We start from the raw sequence: 17,820 nt of genomic DNA, 5'->3' as shown, positions 1-17,820 counted from the left end.
GTTTGTGGGGAATGGAGAGCTGTGCGGCGTGCTGGTGGGTACAAGGAGCTGCTGCGCAGCCCGGCGTTTCGCCCTCGTGTTAACGGGAGTGGGATCGTGCCGCCGGGCGTGCAGGAGTGTTCCCTTGTGACTGGAAATGTGTCCTTCAGCAAACGTGTAGTATTCACCCAGTCATATAAGACTCTAAAATGTCAGACTGTTAATTGAAACTGCCCCTGAGAGTTGCTCCTTGGAGTGTTTGGGAGCTCTAGCGGCTATGGTTAGCGGGTATTTCTGAACACACGAGAGAGAACAAAACTGCTCGCGGTGTTTGTGTTCCAATTTACTCTCCTCCTTCGTTCTGCAGAGCTCGAGGATCCAGGTGTGGCTGAGCAAGTGAACGTGCGGATAGAAGGCTGCATCATCGTGAGTGTCAGCACGACCCCACGTTACGTCGTTAGTTTGTTTTCCCTCATTCACAATCCTATTTTTTCTTGTCAAGAAAAACTAGCCCAAGGGAAAAAAGAAATCGTGCTTCTCTAACAATTAGTCTTCATTGTCCAGCCTGGCTCAGCAAAGCTGACGATGGTTCGTGTTGTTGCTGAACTAATTGCCACTGTTGCCGATTTCTAGGGCTTTGACGAGTACGTGAATTTGGCGCTGGACGACGCAGAGGAGATTCACTCCAAGACAAAATCAAGGAAACAGCTGGGTGTGTCGTGTGTCTGTGCAACCCGAGTGACGCGCGGTCTGAAACCTGCCCGGGTGAGCCTTCTAGGTAGCAGCACTGAGAGGTACCAACCGTGTGACGAGCCTTGCTGTTGAAGTTCAGTGAGCAATTCCTGGCTACATCTCTGTCCCTGATGATTTTTGAGCTGCTGATTTTGCTGAATGAAGGAGAATCTGTCCCTGCCTGAGACCAGTTCTGGTCTTTGGAACGTGTAATACCAGGCGGCCTGCACTCTGCATGATGGGCAAAACCCTGCTCAACCACACGAAACACTTTCTGAAAACACGAGATTATTCTCAGGTTCTGGGCTCTCTCTAATCCCCTCTTTCCCTTCTCTGTGCTGCAGGCCGGATCGTGTTAAAAGGGGACAGCATCACTCTTCTACAGAGCGTTTCTAAGTAGAATTTGCCATCCTTAGAACAAAGGTGGCTGCCGTGCTGCGGAGTGACTGAGTGCCAGGGGAACGCGGCCCGCTGGTAGATAGGAAGTTATTTGTAACTGGGGTTGCATGCTGAGGTCAAAAGTCCTTCCTTTGTGGGAGCGAGTTGTTTGTAGCTTGAAACAATACGTGATGTATTTCACAAATAGCCATTTTTCACATTAACTGTAAATGTAAACCACAAATCTGCTTGTTTTCAGTCTCTTCCTTCTGTGAATGGAGAAGGAGGAGAAATATAGAAGCGTGGGCTTTTCTTTTTGCTGTGGATCTGATAAGTTTCGATAACGCTATGTGCTTTCTTGACCATTACATCTGCATTATGTGGCCAGGGTGGACTCGTTCAGGGCACGGAAGCCCCACACAGTCCTTGAGCTAGCAGGGTGCTAAGGAGGGTGTTGGAGATTTTGCATGCAATTGCAGCCCTTTGTTGCTGCAGTGACAGGTTCCTCAGATTCTTTCTAAACAGGGTTTAACTTGTTGAGAATCTTTTTGGGAGTGCTTATTGTGGATCAGTCAGTAAAAGTATCTTAGTGGGCCCGTGAGGGATTCGGGGCTGTGGTGCAGTAACCCAGTGTTTACAAGTGTTACTGCTACGCATGCTTGTCCAATAACGTCTCCAGATCAGAGAGTGAGAGCGGGCAACTGGTTCAGATTAAATCTGTCACTTCTTGCTGCTTTGGACAGAGCCTGTAGATTAAACCCTTGTGCTGTTCATTAAGCTGGGGTATCAGATGTGTCGGTTGGGTTTTTATCATTTGATTTATTTTTTTTATCCGTTTGGAGATCTGTCTTTTCTATTTAAGTTTCCCCAAGAGAGCTGAGTTCCTTGATGCATCGACCAAAGAGAAGTTCCCCGGCTGACTTGGGACAGCCAGTCCCCTCGTTTTTCTGATCACAAAAAAAAAAAAAAAAGAAAAAGAAAAAAATCGAAGAAGAAAAATTTTGACTGTAACTGTAACTCAGAAACTAAGATTACCTAAATGGAGAGAAATGAATTTTGATGCACAGGCTGTGCTAGAAATCTGTTAATCAGCATTCAGTTTTTCAAAACTTCAATTTGTGTATCATCATCATGAAAATTAATAAATTCAAGGTGGGAGATCCTTTCCTGAAAGGGAAGGACAGAAATACGAGTCTTGCTGTGGGGCCTACCCAGCGCAGTTCTGCCATTCCGAGAAGTAATACGTCAGGAGTGTCACAGCAGACGTTCCCAGGAAGAAACCTTTGAGGGGCAGCATGACACACTTGATTGGCGAAAGCAGCTTCAGCTGGACAGCCTGCTGCCGGGATGGGTAATTCTAAGTTGTGTTCAAGTTGCTGAGTTCCTTTCAGCATGTAGTAAAGATGTAACGTGCCAATGTCGTTTGGGAACAGGAGGCATTACGTGTCACCAGCAGTGGGCACGTAGGGAACAAAACAGTATCTTACGAGGTCCTCCACATCTGCCTTTCATTTTGTCCTTGGTTTGCCAGCTGGAGCTTTCAGGAGGTGAGGAAGGAGGCTGTCCCAGTGAATAGTTCAGGTGTTGCAGGGTATTTGTGATGCAGTGCTTGTAAAATTTACCTGCCCGCATCTCCTGTTACAGGCAGCCCCCCGCGGGCCCTGTGAGACGGGGAGCTGCTGCCTGGGGTTAGGCCCAAGGTGCCCTGTCAGGCCCAGGGCCGCCCTTCCCCTTGCCCTGCCCTTCCCTCCCGCTCCGCAGCCCTTGCTCAGGCCTTTTGGGCTGTCTGGCCGTCCATCTGGCCCTGTGTCCCTCCGTCCCTGCCGTCTTCCGAGGGAAGCAAAGAGTCCCTGGTCTGCCTTCAGGGGGGAGGTTCTGCTCAGGAAATTAAAGCTTCCCCCTTAACCCGCCTTGCGAGTTATTTTGAGTTCCAACCTTCTGCCTTCCTTTCGTAGCAGTGCCTCTGAGGGGTGCGCTGTAGGGTAGCCGTCATCTGGCGCGCTGCTCCTGCGTTTCCCAAAGGAACTGCCTTCGGGATCTGACTAACTCTGGATGCACGCGGTTGTCACCTTAATTTCTCGAGTTAGTTTGCTGAAAACAACCCTCTTGGGTGACCTTTGTGTTTGTTTCTTCAAACTTGGATCGAGGAGGTCTCTGTTTCCTTATGCTGATGTTCACAATGAAAGTGCAGAAGGGATGCTTACTGTTGCCCGGGTCAGTCCTGTTGCCAGGATGGGAATGTTTAGCCTACCGGCCCTCTGGTGTTGTTAGGCTGCACTCGGAGTGTGAGCTCTGGGCCTTATTTGGAAAAGACTGCGTTATTTGAGTGTACAAACCCGAGATATTCTGCGGATAGGTGATTCTCAAACCACGTCAGAACCACCGCTGTGGCGTGTGCTGGAGTCGGACGCGCGTTTGACTGATCAGGCGGAGCAGGTGAATTGAATTTGTTGCTGGATGGCGAGGTGTTCTGGGGGAAGAGCTAGTCTAAGGAAAACTTCCTCTTACTGCCCCTTCCCATCTCAAATGGCCACTGTCTGGGGAAATTGCTTCTTTATGACATTAACTACAACGTTACAGTGAGGATGAGGAATCATCATTACTCCCATAGTTATTTGCTGCCAGGCCGCAGCGTTGATTTCAGAGATTTAAAAAAAAAAAAAAGGAAAAAGAAAGGAAGTATGTATTCTTTCACATACTCTCTTTTCCCTGAGAGTAAATGTTGTAGCTTCAGCAGTACCCTTCCTCTGGAAACGATTCCCAGTGCCTGCTCAGACACTGGGGAGGAAAATGACAGAGAGAACAATGGAGGAGAGCCACCCGATACAAAGAAAGGAAAAAAGGGGTTATGGATGAAGGGAAAGCAACTACATAAAAAATTGGTGCTATCTAAAAATTGGTTAAGGGTTTGGGACCTGCAGGTGCTGCCTACACGTGCGTGTGTTGCAGTCGTGCCTGTTGCCACTGCGCAAAATGGAGAGAGCTTCTTTGTCGAATGCAGCATGTTAAAGCATGCGCCATTGCCTGGAAGAAAAGCACGGCCTTCCCTCGTGTGGGACTTCTTCCCCATTGATCTGTGGTTTACCTGAAGGTTTACCATAACCTGCATAAGTTTCAAAAGCAAGCAAACAACCAACCAAAAAACAACACCAACATTAAAGAGTGGCAAGGCAGATGCTCATCTGGGGACTCTGACTCATCGGTGACATCACCAAGCAAAGCACTGTGAGCGCTTCGGGTCGGGGCTGCTGCGGCGAGCCTCGCAGCTGGGAGGGAGAGCGGGTACGGTTCGCCTCTGGCGGGTCTGTGTCAGCCCTCTGCCCTGGTGGCTTCGTTAGCAGTGAGAGTTTGACTGCTGTGTTCCCAGCTTTCGCTTCTGCACCGACCGTGTGGCAGAGCCCGCAAGCTGCTTCCTCAGCTGGAAGAGGAAGAGGAGTGACCTCAACTGTGCCGAGGTAAAGCAGAACTGTTGAAAAGATTTGTCAAAGATGCGGGTTGTACCAGCGCAGCCGCTGCAGCTGCAGCAGGTCCTGGAGCATTGGAGAAGATAGAGAGGGGTTTCTTCGTGAAAAGAACGCTGTGAAAGTGTTTTCACGCGGGAAATTAGGAGAAGCGCCTCTGTTGTTTGGATATCCTCTATTGACCTGGCACACGGGCATTACAGCATACCTGGCACACTCTTTGTATTGTTTGTTAAAGAAAAAAAAAAAAAAAAAAAGTGTTTTAGGGCAGGCCAAAAACCTGCCTTGGCACTTCCACATCGCAGCAGTGCTTGCAGGCCGTGCATCCTGGATGCCAGGCCAGGATCTAAATCCGATGGTGCTGTTGGTAACGTGAAGTTCAGGAAGCACTTCTGGGTTTTTCTGCTCTTCCATGTGAATTTTTGCCCTGTGAAGGTGGTGTACTGAGCTCTTTTCTTACCAACAAATAGGTTTAAAAGCAGTTACAGCAAGGATGAGCTGTGCTAGCAGGGGGCTGTTCTGTGCTTCGACCATGGGAAGATGAATGGTTTACCTATGCACCGTTAAATATAGTTTGACACCTAGCACACAACACTTGCAGCCTGTGGGGTGCTTTAACAAGCAGGTAAATCAGCGGAGACTGTTTTGCAGCCAGGCTGATGCTGGGTGATTGAAAAGCAGGGTCACAACAAGGAGTTTATGCTGTTCTTTCTTGCTTGTCATCCGACTGTCTGCTTACACTGTTCTAAAAAAAAAAAAAAACCACCAAAACGGGGTAAGCATCTTTAATACCTTTATTATAAATGGAAGGCACAAAACAGGCCAGCAACAGAGACTGTCCAAGAGAAAGACTTTGTGCTTTATAAACAAACAAGAAATTACCCTTAGGTAGGTGTGATAATCCTTCCCTAATGCATTTTTTGGAGTGCAAAAATATTTTGTTCCCTTCTTGCTCTTCTCTCCAGGACAAAGGCAGAATAGCCAACTGGAAAGTTAGACCAGGGAGGTCAGTTTGTTCCATACTGAGAAAGACAAGCCTGTAAAACAAACTAGACAGGTTTTCTTTGGACTAGTTATCTTCCTTCAGCAAAGGCAAAGTTTATGACACTTGTTGGCATGTATTTCCAGACCCCCAGCTACCGTGACTGTAGTGCATCTGTAATTCTTTTGTACAAAAAGAGTTCAAAATCTCGTAACGCAAAAACTTTACTAGCACCCTGGAGAAAAAAGAAATCTAAAACTCTTGCCAACTTCTATTACAGACCTGCTGAGTGCACCAGAGTTACTCATTTTTATTCAGGCTTTCAGGGGCTAGTTCAGTTGGTTTCTGTTCAGCACTTGGATCGCCATATTGGCAGATGTCAGTTAAAAAAAAAAAAAAAAAGCTTTGGAGATCTTTTTTAAAATGAGACTGCTTTTTATGGCATTTAGGGCTGTGAGGTATCCTTGGTTTTTGCTTTCTTCCCATTCCTTAGACCAGATCCATTCATATCCTGAACAGCGTTCTGGGTCTGTTCAGGAAAATGGAAGGCAACAAGCAAAATGATGAGCTCCTTGGGCATTCAAAAGAGCTCAATCTGGAAAAGATTTCAAGTCCAACTTCCATGTTAAGGAGCACCAGTAATTTTTAGAAGTAGATGCAGAGGAATCTGCATGGCACTAAGCGTGTTTCTGAAGGTGCTAAAGGTCGGAAGTGACGATTCCTCTCAATACTAAAGAAGAGAAGGAAACCTTGCACTTAACTACTGTTTTTATTCCCTTTGTCAAGCAGTCAAAACCAACAACTAATACGAGAACCCAACTTTTCCCCTCTTTACTTTAGATTTGGGAAAATTCCCTGCCAAAATAATACTTCCTGGAAAATTCACTAGTGTTTGTGTGAGTAAAAGGTTCCAACCTTTTATTATTAATTTGTAAGAACTATTTCATCCGCTTTTGTCCAGAAGAGTCAGAAATAATTTGCACAGAAATGTGCAGCATTTTAATGAAAGGATTCAGAATCACTCTAATTTGAACTTTATCTGGTCTGGTTGCAGGTTTTATGACATTTAGTGTCTTAAAAAAAAAATCAAAATATCTGACTTCACATCAGAAAAAAAAACCTGCTTGTGGCTAAATAAAATCTGTTGCAGCTCTGGTCATTGAAAAATCATTGGCTGTTAAATTGGACCTTAGTCATCTTTTCTAACCTTTCATGATCTTGCAGCAATGGATGATGATGGATATATGGATTAGGGAACAGCACGTGATGGCAAACCTGTGGTATTTGCTACAGCGCAGAAAGAAAACAAATTGCTTCCAAAAAATCAAACTAATTCAAAATTCTTGGTATCATGCAGCCATGCCACTGGCAAAGTGAGCATTGCCCTGCCTCTCAAAGCTTGCTGTATCCTTGATCTGCTGTCTTCCTGCTGTTAATTGATTGCAACTCTACGTGTCTGATCAGGGCTACGAGTTGTTCTCCATATGGATACCATACAACATATACTGTGCACGCTTGTGTGTATAGATATGTTTATCCTGTATGCATGTACATATGTATGCATATTTGTGTGCTGGCCCCCAGATCACTCATGGTATAAAGCATTGGCCTCGAAGGCATACTCATCAAAATATTTGGTAGATCCTCCATTTTTTTCTAGTTCCCTCAAAATGAGAGAGTTTTTACGCGCTCTCTGTGTCAAAAAGGCAAAACTTCTGATTTCCACTGTCGCTCTCGCTAACTTTCTATCACTCACTCCTCGTGTGTGTGTCTAAACACATATGTGTGTATGCGTATGCACATTTGTGTATTTCTATGCACTGGTGTGTTTTTTGCTGTACAGGTAATAAAGACGGGGAAAGGTTTTAGTGTTTTCTTAATAGGTGAAGAAATCTTGAAGACCAGAGATTGGAACATACTGAATTTTGAATAAAAAAAAAAAAAAAAAAAGTCAAATTGTCTGGCTGTGGAAGATGGATCCTCATTTTTGCAGCCACTTTGAATCACGAGTTCATCTCTAAATGCACTGGTTTTTTTTGTTTTTGTTTTGTTTTGTGGGGGTTTTTTTTTGGTTTTTATTTTTTGAAGAGCTAACTAACCCTGGCTGTCTCCAGTCTGAGAGAGTGTTCAGATGGACTTGCTTCCTCCATTAGTTATAAGCTGTTTAAAAGCACATCCTACGTTTGAATTGTGGATGAGAGGTTCCCTTGGCAAAGTGGAGAGGCAAATTCTTCCTACCCCTTTATCATTAATTCACGGATTCAGTGTTGGTTCGGCCTCCAGGAGAAGTTAACTGGAAGTCTTTGAAGATCAATAACTTTGCTGAGGTTGTCCAGGTAGGTGAACTCGAAGACCCACAGTGACTGGAACATGCTATTTAATGCGTCATACTGCGTTCTGTAGAAGTTACTCGTAGCCATAGTTGATCATTGCCTTGCATGTATGATCAGGTGGTTTTTGAAGAAGTGACTCCATTTTCAGGCTTCCAGGTGTGCTCCAAGGCATATTATTGAGGACGTGGAAGAGAACACTTGCTGACAAAGCTCCTGGCAGCTTTACAGAACTTTAGTTTAATATTGTGTTAGTTCCCGTAACAGCTGATTTCAAGGCATTGCTCTCCTCAAGAGACTAATTTGATGAACAGAAGAAAGCTGGAAAAATGCTTGTTACTCATTATTTTTCACTTGTTGGTACTTTGTTTAGGGTTACTTTTAAAAAGAAGATTTCACTGATCACAAGCCAGTGGAAGACTTTCAGCCCAAGCAAGGGTGAAGACAGCTCTCTCCAAGAGCAGAGGAAGTCCCTGTGGAGAGAACCCGAGCTTGTTATCAGAACTTGTCGGCATGTCTAAACAAGGAGACGATTGCTACTTCTATTTCTATTCTACCTGTACCAAGGTATGGCTGGGTTTCTTTTGCTTTGCTTTGCTTTGTTTTTGTTTTTTTTTTTTTTTCATTTTTTTCAGGAAGGGGTAGAGTAGGAGGAGGAGGCACACTGGTCTTTGGTTAACGTGATAACCAGATAGATTCTGAATTCAATCGTAGCAACCTGAGGCAGTAGCATGGACGTTTTTGAGGCTGTACTATATTTTCCTTGTTGGTTTCCTTTTGGTTACAGGGAGACAACTGTTCCTTCCGCCACTGCGAAGCTGCTCTGGGGAACGAGACAGTCTGCACGCTGTGGCAGGAGGGTCGTTGTTTCAGGAATGTCTGCCGATTCAGACACATGGAAATTGACGTGAGTGCCTAAAGATGTGTTCTCAAAATAAATCAACAAAAGCATTTTTCAGTGCTGTAGGTGTGCTGATTGTGCTTTTGCAGGATAGAGTCATTTGCTTTGGAATTACACTGGTTTCTGTTAGCAGGGGAGGGGGTGGGAGGAAGGAGAGGGAAATAAAATCAATGCCTTAGGTATGTCTTAGCAAGATTTTCTTTTATTAGACGCCGACAGTATTGTCTCAACAGATGCAGAATAACCGCTAACTAGACTGCTAAAACCTGCTGGAGCAGGGGGGTAATAAACAGGCTGTACTAGCCTCCTGAGAGCAGGCTTGATAATGATCTATCAGGTCTCTTGTGTCCCGGAGTCCTTCAGATAATGCTGTTCTAGCTGCCTGGGCTAGGAAGCAGTGGGGAAAGTTAAAGGTGCAGAAGAACGAAGTCTCCAAGAAGTAGTTCTGGATAGAGTTAACGTAGGCAATTTAAGATGTTCTTTTTCCCTCTGAATAATCCTAGTATAATCCTAGGTGTATTAGTTTAACCCACCCTAAACTGATGTCTGAGAGTGCCTGTCTTCTCAAACTGAATGATGACAGGGCTAAACGTGCATAGTGGTTACAGCTTCTGCAAACTTTGTGAATATGCCTGGAAATACTATACTTCCGTGATAAACTGACCTTTGGAATGATGTTTCAGCACTGTATTGTGACAGCCCTATCGCTGTCGTGACCTGGAACTGTGCATCTCTTTGCAAACCTTAGGTGCATGTTATCACGAGCTTGTCTTTCTTTCTGTCTTCAGAAAAAGCGCGGTGAGATTCCCTGCTACTGGGAGAAGCAGCCAGTAGGCTGTCAGAAAGCCAACTGTGCTTTTCATCACGCAAAGGGACGTTACATCGATGGAGTCTTCTTACCACCAAGCAAGAGTGAGTTTAGGTCCTTTTTCTTTAAGTATTGAAGAATTAATTTTGCATATTACTTAGTGGGTGCCAATAGTGTAGGAGACATCAGGTAACCGTCCATTTGTGAGTGCAGGAAAAGGTCTGCAGTCCTAGGTGGTCAGCTAAACCGAGTGTACTGCTGCTGTACTGCTGGTATTTGTTTTCTGCTTTCATGCTCAGCTTCTCTCTGCTTTGTGTGATATTTGCCTTGCAGTTTGCTTTCTGTTGTTTCGTCCTCTGCTGGGTGGTAGGGAGATGTGTTGTTGTTTGAAGGCAAGTCATTGTTCACGGTGTAAACAGTGGCGGGATGGGCAAAAGGAGATGCTGAATTCATTGTCTGTGCAGGTTATCTGCCTTAGCTACCATCTTCGTGCATTGTGGTCAAAGTTTTAAACTGCCATATTACTGATGATCCTCCTCTTCCTCTAGCTACACTGCCAAGTCCGCCTGAGTCCGCGGACGATGATTTGAAAGTGGCTCAGATGTCACTGCAGCAAAACAAACTTTCTGTCCAGTCCAATCCCTCTCCATAGCTAAGGCGGGTGATGAAAGTGGAAAACTCGGAAAATGTCCCAAGCCCTACACACCCTCCAGTTGTAATCAATGCTGCAGATGATGATGAAGATGATGATGGTGAGCATGGTTTGGTTCTTGGAAGGAATTTGTGCTGTAAATGATTGTGTAAGTCTTTGGTTCTTGGAAGGAATTTGTGCTGTAAATCAATGTATAAATCACAGATGACCTGAGGTCTGACTAGCGATAGGGCAGGCAGTCTGGTCAGGTCACTGGTGGCTTTGTCTGGCAGTCAGTGGACAGAACCTGAAATGTTGGAGGAAAGCTTAGAACCACTCTTGGCTTTAGTTGGTCTGTTGTGTAAAGCTCTGTGTGAAACTAGGAAGGAAATTCCTTTTTTTTTGTCTGAAGAGTAATATGTTGTGTAGTAGTTAAAGCTGCAGAGAGAATCTAGAGTCCTAGATGTTTTGTCCTAGGGTAGTCTACTTACGAGTTCATCAGGTCAGTGTAGCTGTATTAAAAAAAAAAAAAAAAAAAAAAAAAAAGCTTTTTTATAGGAACCATGGACTGAAGTGTCATTGCATGAGCTACATAATCACGAACAATCTGGCCTATGCATAACTGAATAGATTTTTCCCCTTCAGACCAGCTTTCTGCGGAAGGAGAAGAAACTAAAACTCCCGTCCAGCAACCAGCTGAGGAAGGCCAAAATGGATTACGGATGATTTCCACTCGGAAAGCCAGTGCTACTACTGCTAAACAAGGTATTCCAGCACCTGTAGTAGGATAACTCGGAAGGAGAACTTGACAATTAACTCAAAAGCAATGTGGCGTAAAAACACAACAGAATGTAGGGGTGCTGAATGGACTCGGTTATTTCCATGATCTCATTTCTCCCTGATACCATCATGTGCCCATTGGGTCAGAAAGTTGAACTCCTTTTCTTTCCTTTTGGAGAACAAAACAGGGTCACAGCATGGAGTTTAAATGGCTGCACGTGCAGCCTGGCAACCACTGTTGAAAGCCATATCTAACGATAGAGGGATCTAATATCACGTAAATGGATTAAAATTAAAACTACAGTTTTTACCCTGAAGGGTGAAAGGAGGGGCAAAATGCCATTGATTCTATGGTTGTTTCACTTGTGAGGAGTGTTGACAGGGTTTATTCTAAATACTTCTGAAAGTTCCTGAGCACTAAGAAGCCTGAGGATCTGTGGTCCTCAGTGAGTGCCTCTAAGCCTTAGTCTCATTAACTGTTTTCTGTTTTCAGAGGACGGTCTGAATTTTGGAATAAAAACACTTGAAGAAATCAAATTGCAGAAAATGAAGGAAAAAACTAAGAGACACGGTGGTGAGTTAATATTCCCTACTTTCTTACCCTCTTCACCTTCATCCTGTGTGATGATTTTTCTTTCAAAAAAAAATTCTTCCAGTAATACCGGGTAGCTGGCTATGCTTTGGTGAATCCAACTATTTGCCAAAGAAGTGAAATTTGATTGGCTTCAGAATGGCAGGTGATGGTGGCTGGGAGCTGCTTGAGGGATAGACTTCCATGTTTAGCTGGGGGCATCGAGCAACCTGATTCTCAGCCAGCTGGTATTCTAGATGGGAATTCCAAGGGCAACCAGAGGCAAATTAGTCACCTCTCTTATTTGCATGCTCTGGTCACTGTATGTTTGACAGTAATGAATAATTACAGTTTTTTGTTCTTCGTGATAGTTTTTTCTGTTTGGTAAACTTCCTTATGTTTTGCTTGCTCTGAGCAGAAGGTCCTTCAAGATCTTCTCTTCCTCCCGTCGATTCTATGATTTTTCCTGCTCCGGAAAAGGAAAATGTCCGGACAGTGGTGAGAACTGTGACACTGTCTACAGAGGAAGGTAATAATTCATGCTTTTGTTTTGATTTCATTACTCCTAAACTGGAAGGTTAAGCAAGAAGGAAGGCAATTCACCCCTGTTAGCCTCCTGGTGCTGCCGCCTTCTGTTCAAAACATGCTTTTATGCTGAAAGTCCCTGGTTGTACTGGAAAGCTTTGGTGCTCAGGTTAAGTGCAGTAGCAGGAGAAAGAAAAAAATGTGTCAGTATGCAAATAGGGGGATAACTGAAAAACAGGAGAGTAACGAGAAGAAAGAGCTCTAGAGGACAGTGCTATGTAAGAAGCAATTTCTGAAGCTTTAAAGAGGCTGACAGTGGCACGTGTGGACAGTAGTGCGATAGGAGTCTGTGTATAAATTATATTGTTTAGAGTTGTGCAAATTCCTTTGAAAGGGAAAGAAGTGAAGAAGTACTTTTACTCATAGACATTCACCTTAGAAAGGAATATTTCTCAGCATTGGTACCTAATAATATTCTGCTTGCTTATGCAGCTCTGTTCTGCACAAAGTATAGCTGTCAAGCAGACTCAGATTCATTCTCGACTACATTCAGCTGGAATTTGAGGCAAACACTGAGACTATGGATACTTTTTCTAAGTTAATTATAGTTGTAATATGAGTTTGTGTGGTTTAGCTGTCAAAACAGTGTCTTGCTGGGTTTTTTTGGACATGGGCTAACAGTATACTATTTCTATTGGCTACTGGTCTCTATGAAATAGAAAAATTTTACTTTTGTTTTAGGGGAGGAACCTGTGGTTCGACTAGATCTTGCTGAGAAACAAGGAAAACGGAAAGCCTCCGTGGGTAAGAACTTTTTATGAGCTGTTATTTAGGTGCCGCCTTCTCTATATGACTGCATCGAAGAGTATTTTTGACGTGTGAGAGGAAAATGCGTTGCAGTGGAGATCTGTGTTGACTGCAGAAATGGCAAAAAAACCATTTAGCAGCTGAAAGGCAATTTTATGAAAATATGCTTGAAAAATAGAAGCTTGTGGTTGACTGTTCTCAAATCTTCCTGCAAAGAAATGTTCTTAAAATATTCCTTGTTTTCTCTGTCTGAAGCTGATGTAAGCGCCCTTCCCGTGAAGCGCAGCCTTGCTGAAAGGCTGGGGAAGAAGGTGGAGGTTCCGGGAAATGCTGACAAAGCACCAAAGAGAGGTACAGCTACTAAACAGGCATCTGGATGTGATTCACGGGTTTTGTATTTAGGCTCTCTGTTTGTCCTTTTCCTGCGATGTTTCTTTTTGCATGTTGGCTGAGGTCTTAATCACCGGGATTCAAAGTTACCTTTCCTGCCTTGTTTTCGAATGTGAACACAAAGTTGACGTTTATGCAGCCTCCCTAATTTGGTCTTTTTCTGTTTTGCAGTTCAAGTTCCCAAGTCTGTGAAGGAGAGACTAGGATTACCTTCTCAACGGACTAGTACTGCGAAAGGTAACAACTGGCTATTAAATATACTTTCTCCTTCTTCCTTTCCGTGAACTTAGACCGTTTTCATACAGCCCTAAAAAGGAATTCAAATGAAAACAAAGAACTGGTTCCTCTCGCTCGAGTGCTGAAGCTCTTCTGACAGCCACTATCAGAAATCTGCCTCTAGGTGTGTGTTTATTTTCCGCTTGTGCCTTGTCAAGGTTTTAAGCTGCTTCTGTGAACCATCATATACAATTAGAATAGAGCCACTGCCGGGAGCAGGAATTTGAAATGCAGTCTGAAAAAGTAATCAAGTAAACTAGCATTTCTGTGTAGCAACTCTCTCTGGATAGGGCTGGTCTTCAAAATACAACAAGTGGCTCAGAGGAGGAGGAGAATGTTAGGCTATTGTCCTAAGATGGGTTATTGGGAACGCTCAGGCTTAGTTTTCCTTAGTACTGTGACAAATTTTGGAGACTTAAACTATTGTTGGACTCTCTTTAAATGCTGGTGCTTCTCATTTCTTGATGATGACAGGGAAGGCTGCTAAGCCAAAGGGAGAGATCCATGTGAAAACACTGGAGGAAATCCATCGTGAGAGAGCTCTTCGAGAAAGTCAAGCCAAAGCCCAGGCTGAATGGCATGGTAAAACCAAAGATCCCAGCGCAGGGGCAAAAATTGAGGGTGAGCCCAAGAAGCAGAGTGTGCTCACTCTTTCCGGGCCCAGCAAAGTGCAGTCGAAGGAGCCGGCAGGTAAAGCCAAGCCAGAAGGAGAAGTGCGTGTTAAAACCCTGGAAGAAATAAAGCGCGAGAAAGCTCTGCGGATGCAGCAGAGTGGAGGAAATGTGCCAGCTCCCCCAGCACAACCTGGACCTGCCCCAGCCGGGCAGAAATCGTTATGGAACACAAAGCTATCAGGTAATAAGATGCTTTAATACCTGCCCCGGTGAGGTGCTTCCCATATTGAGCAAGTTCCATTTGCTCAGGATCTGCTTTGCTTTTTCCTTCAATGCGGAGGATAAAAGAGTTTAAGGCTACAAAGTTCAAAGGCAAAGAAGGGCCAGAACGTGCAACCATGTCTGTTTTCGTTAATTACGTGATGGTATTCTGTATTTCCCACTAGAAAATTAACACATTGAGGGGCTTTTTAGTCTAATTTTGGTATTCTGTTTTTTTCTGCCATCTGTTTATGGTATGAAGTCCTCCCTGTGTTGAGTTCAAGTTCACCTTCCTCTTTGGCATGTGTTGCTTAGCTTGACACGTGTATGTGTTTGTAAAGCATGCATCAGCATCTTAATGTGGGGGGCCAGTTTCTGTCAAAAATGACAGAGGATCAAAGGCCTCGTTGTTAAGATTATATCAACTTTGTAAAATGAGATTGTGTGAGGGAGATAAGGAGGGCTTAAAGGCTGCATGCACTGCACATTGTAGCCTTTCTCTCTGTCTCACGGGACACGAGGAAATAAACACACAAAGAAAACAAGTACCCAGCTTTCTTTCGTTTCTTCTCCTGCCAGCCAGACGTTAGGTCAGGAATGGGAGACTAGAATATGACTCTACAAATTTGGATTTTGTAGAACAACTTAATAAATTTTGTGGGACATCACTGCAGGGGAGAGGAAGCTGGTACAACAGTTGCATACACTCTCTTGTCTTACTATACCTGCTGCTTTTCCTTTCCTAGAGGGAGCAAGACTTTAAATACAAAAGCTGTCAACATTTGTGAATCTTACTAGACTTCATACAACGTCTTAGAGTATTGCTTGCACTTGGGATCGCTCTGTGTCTGAGTTTCCCTCGTCCTGGATTATGATTTACTGTAGCCATTCACTTTCTTTGTTCCTTTGTATGGATTGTTGGTAGACGGAGTTTACTATGTGGAAGATATTGCTGAGAATCCAGGCAATGGCAGTGTAATTCTGCTGGCCAAATACAGTTAACTGTGTAGAAGGGCCGTGGAAATGAGGAAGAGAACGTGGATTTTTCATGAGGCAGAGCAAGACTGTATCAGTTCTCTCTTCCTTTTACTCTAGCCAACTTTAACATGTTTGCGAAGCCTTGGGATGGGAAAGTCGCTTCCCCCAAGAAGAAGGCACTGAAACGTAAGGCACCTGGCAGTTTTCCCTCTGCTGTAGCAGCTGTGAAACCACGGACTGCCTCCGATGCAGACACAATGGGACCTCCAGCCAAAAAAGCAGCTATGGTAAGGACAGGGGCTAATGCAGAAATGGATCCCTTGTAAAATTTATACCCTCCTCTAGGAGAAAAGATGGAAAACTCAAATGTTCTACAGGCCTTCTGTTTCCTTTTAAATCCAGTAGCTGCCTACAGAATTCTTGTAGTACCCTTCCATATTTATTAGATTAATGGCACTATTTACTTAGTCCTCTGTGATTCTGTGATTTCTCTGGTGTGGAGGATTTTGTCCATTAATGCTGTGTTCTTAAAAGACACAAGATCATTAGTAACCTCCAAGTGAATATTAACTTTCTTCAGGAGCACCTTGGTTTTGTATTTTGGCTAAGGCTCCGCAATGCCAGAGGAGAAGCAGCATGGAGGAAAAAGCTAGCAAGGAATCTTTTACCCATGAGTCCTAAACACTGTTTTGCTGCTTTCTAGGCTGTTCCAGCCACGCTGGAGCACGTCCCAGCCACCAGACTTGAAGAAAATCCCCAAAACAGGTGATGACCACAACTTGTTCTTTTTCTCAATCGGTGTATATCCCCAGTGAAACATAAGTTCTGTCACAGGTGGGGAAAAAAGGAGGGTTCTGAGATAATTAAAGCCCAAATCCATCAGAGGATAAGTCACTTATTTATCTTATAAGATAAATAAGTCACGTGAAATGACTTTCTAGCAGCTAGCAGGAATGCTTAATTAGACTTACTTTCTTTAAATGCTGCAAGTCGGTACAGCTTTCCAGTGACTTCTTGCTCTGTCTGAATACCTAAATGAGGATGAGGTGAAGTTCTTCTACTTCCTCGTGAGGTGATAAATGATGAGTAGTGTCCTCTGCCTTTTGGTCCTCAAGAATGCCACCCGAACAAACATACAAGGTGACAAGAGTGCAGGGAGAGCAGAGGGAAGTGATGGCTGCAGATCAGCTTCCTGTAGTGGGGAGCAAACTCTGCTGAGTGTGCCGTGGGAAAAATGACTAACTTAGTAAACAGATATTTGCAGATGGAGACTTCTTAACATTTTTACAGGAAAATTAAGCAAGGTGGCAAAGTGCCTCTTGCTACAAAAATTGAACCATCTCTGCTAGACTCCGGGTGCTCTGGCTTCACAGAGAAACCCCCAAACTGAAAAATGTACCTGCTAATATATTGGGCTCTAAATGTAGCCCTGGGTTAATTGAATAACAATCCCTGGGTAAGATTGAAGTGCAGGAGGGGTTGGCTACGGTTTTAAGAGCCGGTTTGCAGAAAAGGGATTTCCCATTAAGAAATGGCATATACTGATTGTTCTCTTCCTTGCTCTGCCAAGACCTGAAGCACATCTTGGAAGCCAGGCAGAATCCGTGGAGCCAATGGAGTTCTCAAGCTCGACTTCAGCTTCTTCCCAGCTAGAAGAAGCAAGGACACGCCGGCTGAGTTCCACAGGCAACGCGCCCGTATCTGTAGACGAGGATTTAGAGATGCTACTTTGGGAACTCTCAGACGGCATACTGGAAGCCGAGCTCGACTTGGACCCAGGGAAGGATGAGGATGACCTCCTCCTTGAGCTTTCCAAGATGATTGATGATTGAACTGCATAGTCCTATGGTATATTAAAAAAAAAAAAAAAAAAAAAACAACAACAAAAAAAAACTCTTCTTCTTGTTGGATACCCCGAGGTGATCCTTTTTCTAACTGAGGCTTTGCAATGAGACTTAAAGCACAGTTGGATCTGGTAGAAATTGGCAGGATCTGCACTCAGTTGTCCTAAGTTTTCCTGCTGGTCAGAGTTAAGGTCTTGTGCATGGTTCCGTAACTATAGGTGGCTACCTTTGATATCAAGAGGACAAAGCACTTGTTTCTTTTGGCACAGAAAGATGTCCATCGGCACGCTGTGGTGGCTGTGAATTGACGTAGTGATGGAGCGATGCTCTGAAGGCTTAAACGGAAAGCTTCTTCCTTCCGCCCCCCCTTGGCACAGCTCGATGTTGGGCACATTGTGAAGCCTGGGTGTTCTGATTTCTCGGACAGTTGATACCCAAATCCCGGAGTTACTATGTCAACTCTTGACTTTTATTTGTGTATGCCATTGTTTTGACTGTAATCTTTTCAGATGATGAAGCTGTAGGGGCGGGAGGGAGCAAAATAATTATTCTAGCATTGTGGACCAAACATG

The 17,820-nt window shown here is 44.2% G+C and overlaps 2 protein-coding genes across 9 annotated transcripts in view; both read left to right on the top strand.

Moving 5' to 3' along the window:
* LOC308187210 (small nuclear ribonucleoprotein E-like) overlaps positions 1 to 2,276 on the top strand; it is a 28,063-nt gene extending 25,787 nt beyond the window's left edge. For 3 of the 8 annotated variants that reach the window (XR_013944515.1, XR_013944517.1, XR_013944520.1), the window contains 2 exons: positions 347 to 405; positions 613 to 2,276. Coding sequence is in view for 1 of the 8 variants with exons in the window: in XM_080609382.1 (XP_080465508.1) it covers positions 613 to 804 (192 nt within the window). In the remaining 7 variants the exon portion in view is untranslated. Of the gene's footprint in view, positions 1 to 346 lie in introns of all 8 variants that reach the window. The other 5 variants (XR_013944516.1, XR_013944518.1, XR_013944521.1 and 2 more) reach the window with 2 other exon arrangements.
* Positions 2,277 to 10,989: 8,713 nt separating this feature from the next.
* Positions 10,990 to 17,236, top strand: LOC308187207 (zinc finger CCCH domain-containing protein 11A-like; the record flags this gene model as incomplete). The annotated part of the gene is made up of 8 exons (XM_080609379.1): positions 10,990 to 12,082; positions 12,820 to 12,882; positions 13,141 to 13,236; positions 13,447 to 13,512; positions 14,026 to 14,406; positions 15,522 to 15,691; positions 16,108 to 16,169; positions 16,975 to 17,236. The coding sequence occupies exons 1-8, from the start codon at positions 12,010 to 12,012 to the stop codon at positions 17,234 to 17,236; spliced, it is 1,173 nt and encodes a 390-aa protein (XP_080465505.1). The 5' UTR covers positions 10,990 to 12,009.
* Between the last annotated feature and the right edge of the window lie 584 nt (positions 17,237 to 17,820).

The sequence above is a fragment of the Anser brachyrhynchus genome, assembly GCF_964034855.1.
Source record: "Anser brachyrhynchus genome assembly, contig: SCAFFOLD_317, whole genome shotgun sequence".
NCBI lineage: Eukaryota > Metazoa > Chordata > Aves > Anseriformes > Anatidae > Anser > Anser brachyrhynchus.
Note: the sequence above shows the minus strand (reverse complement) of the source record. Positions and strands in the feature narration are given on the sequence as shown.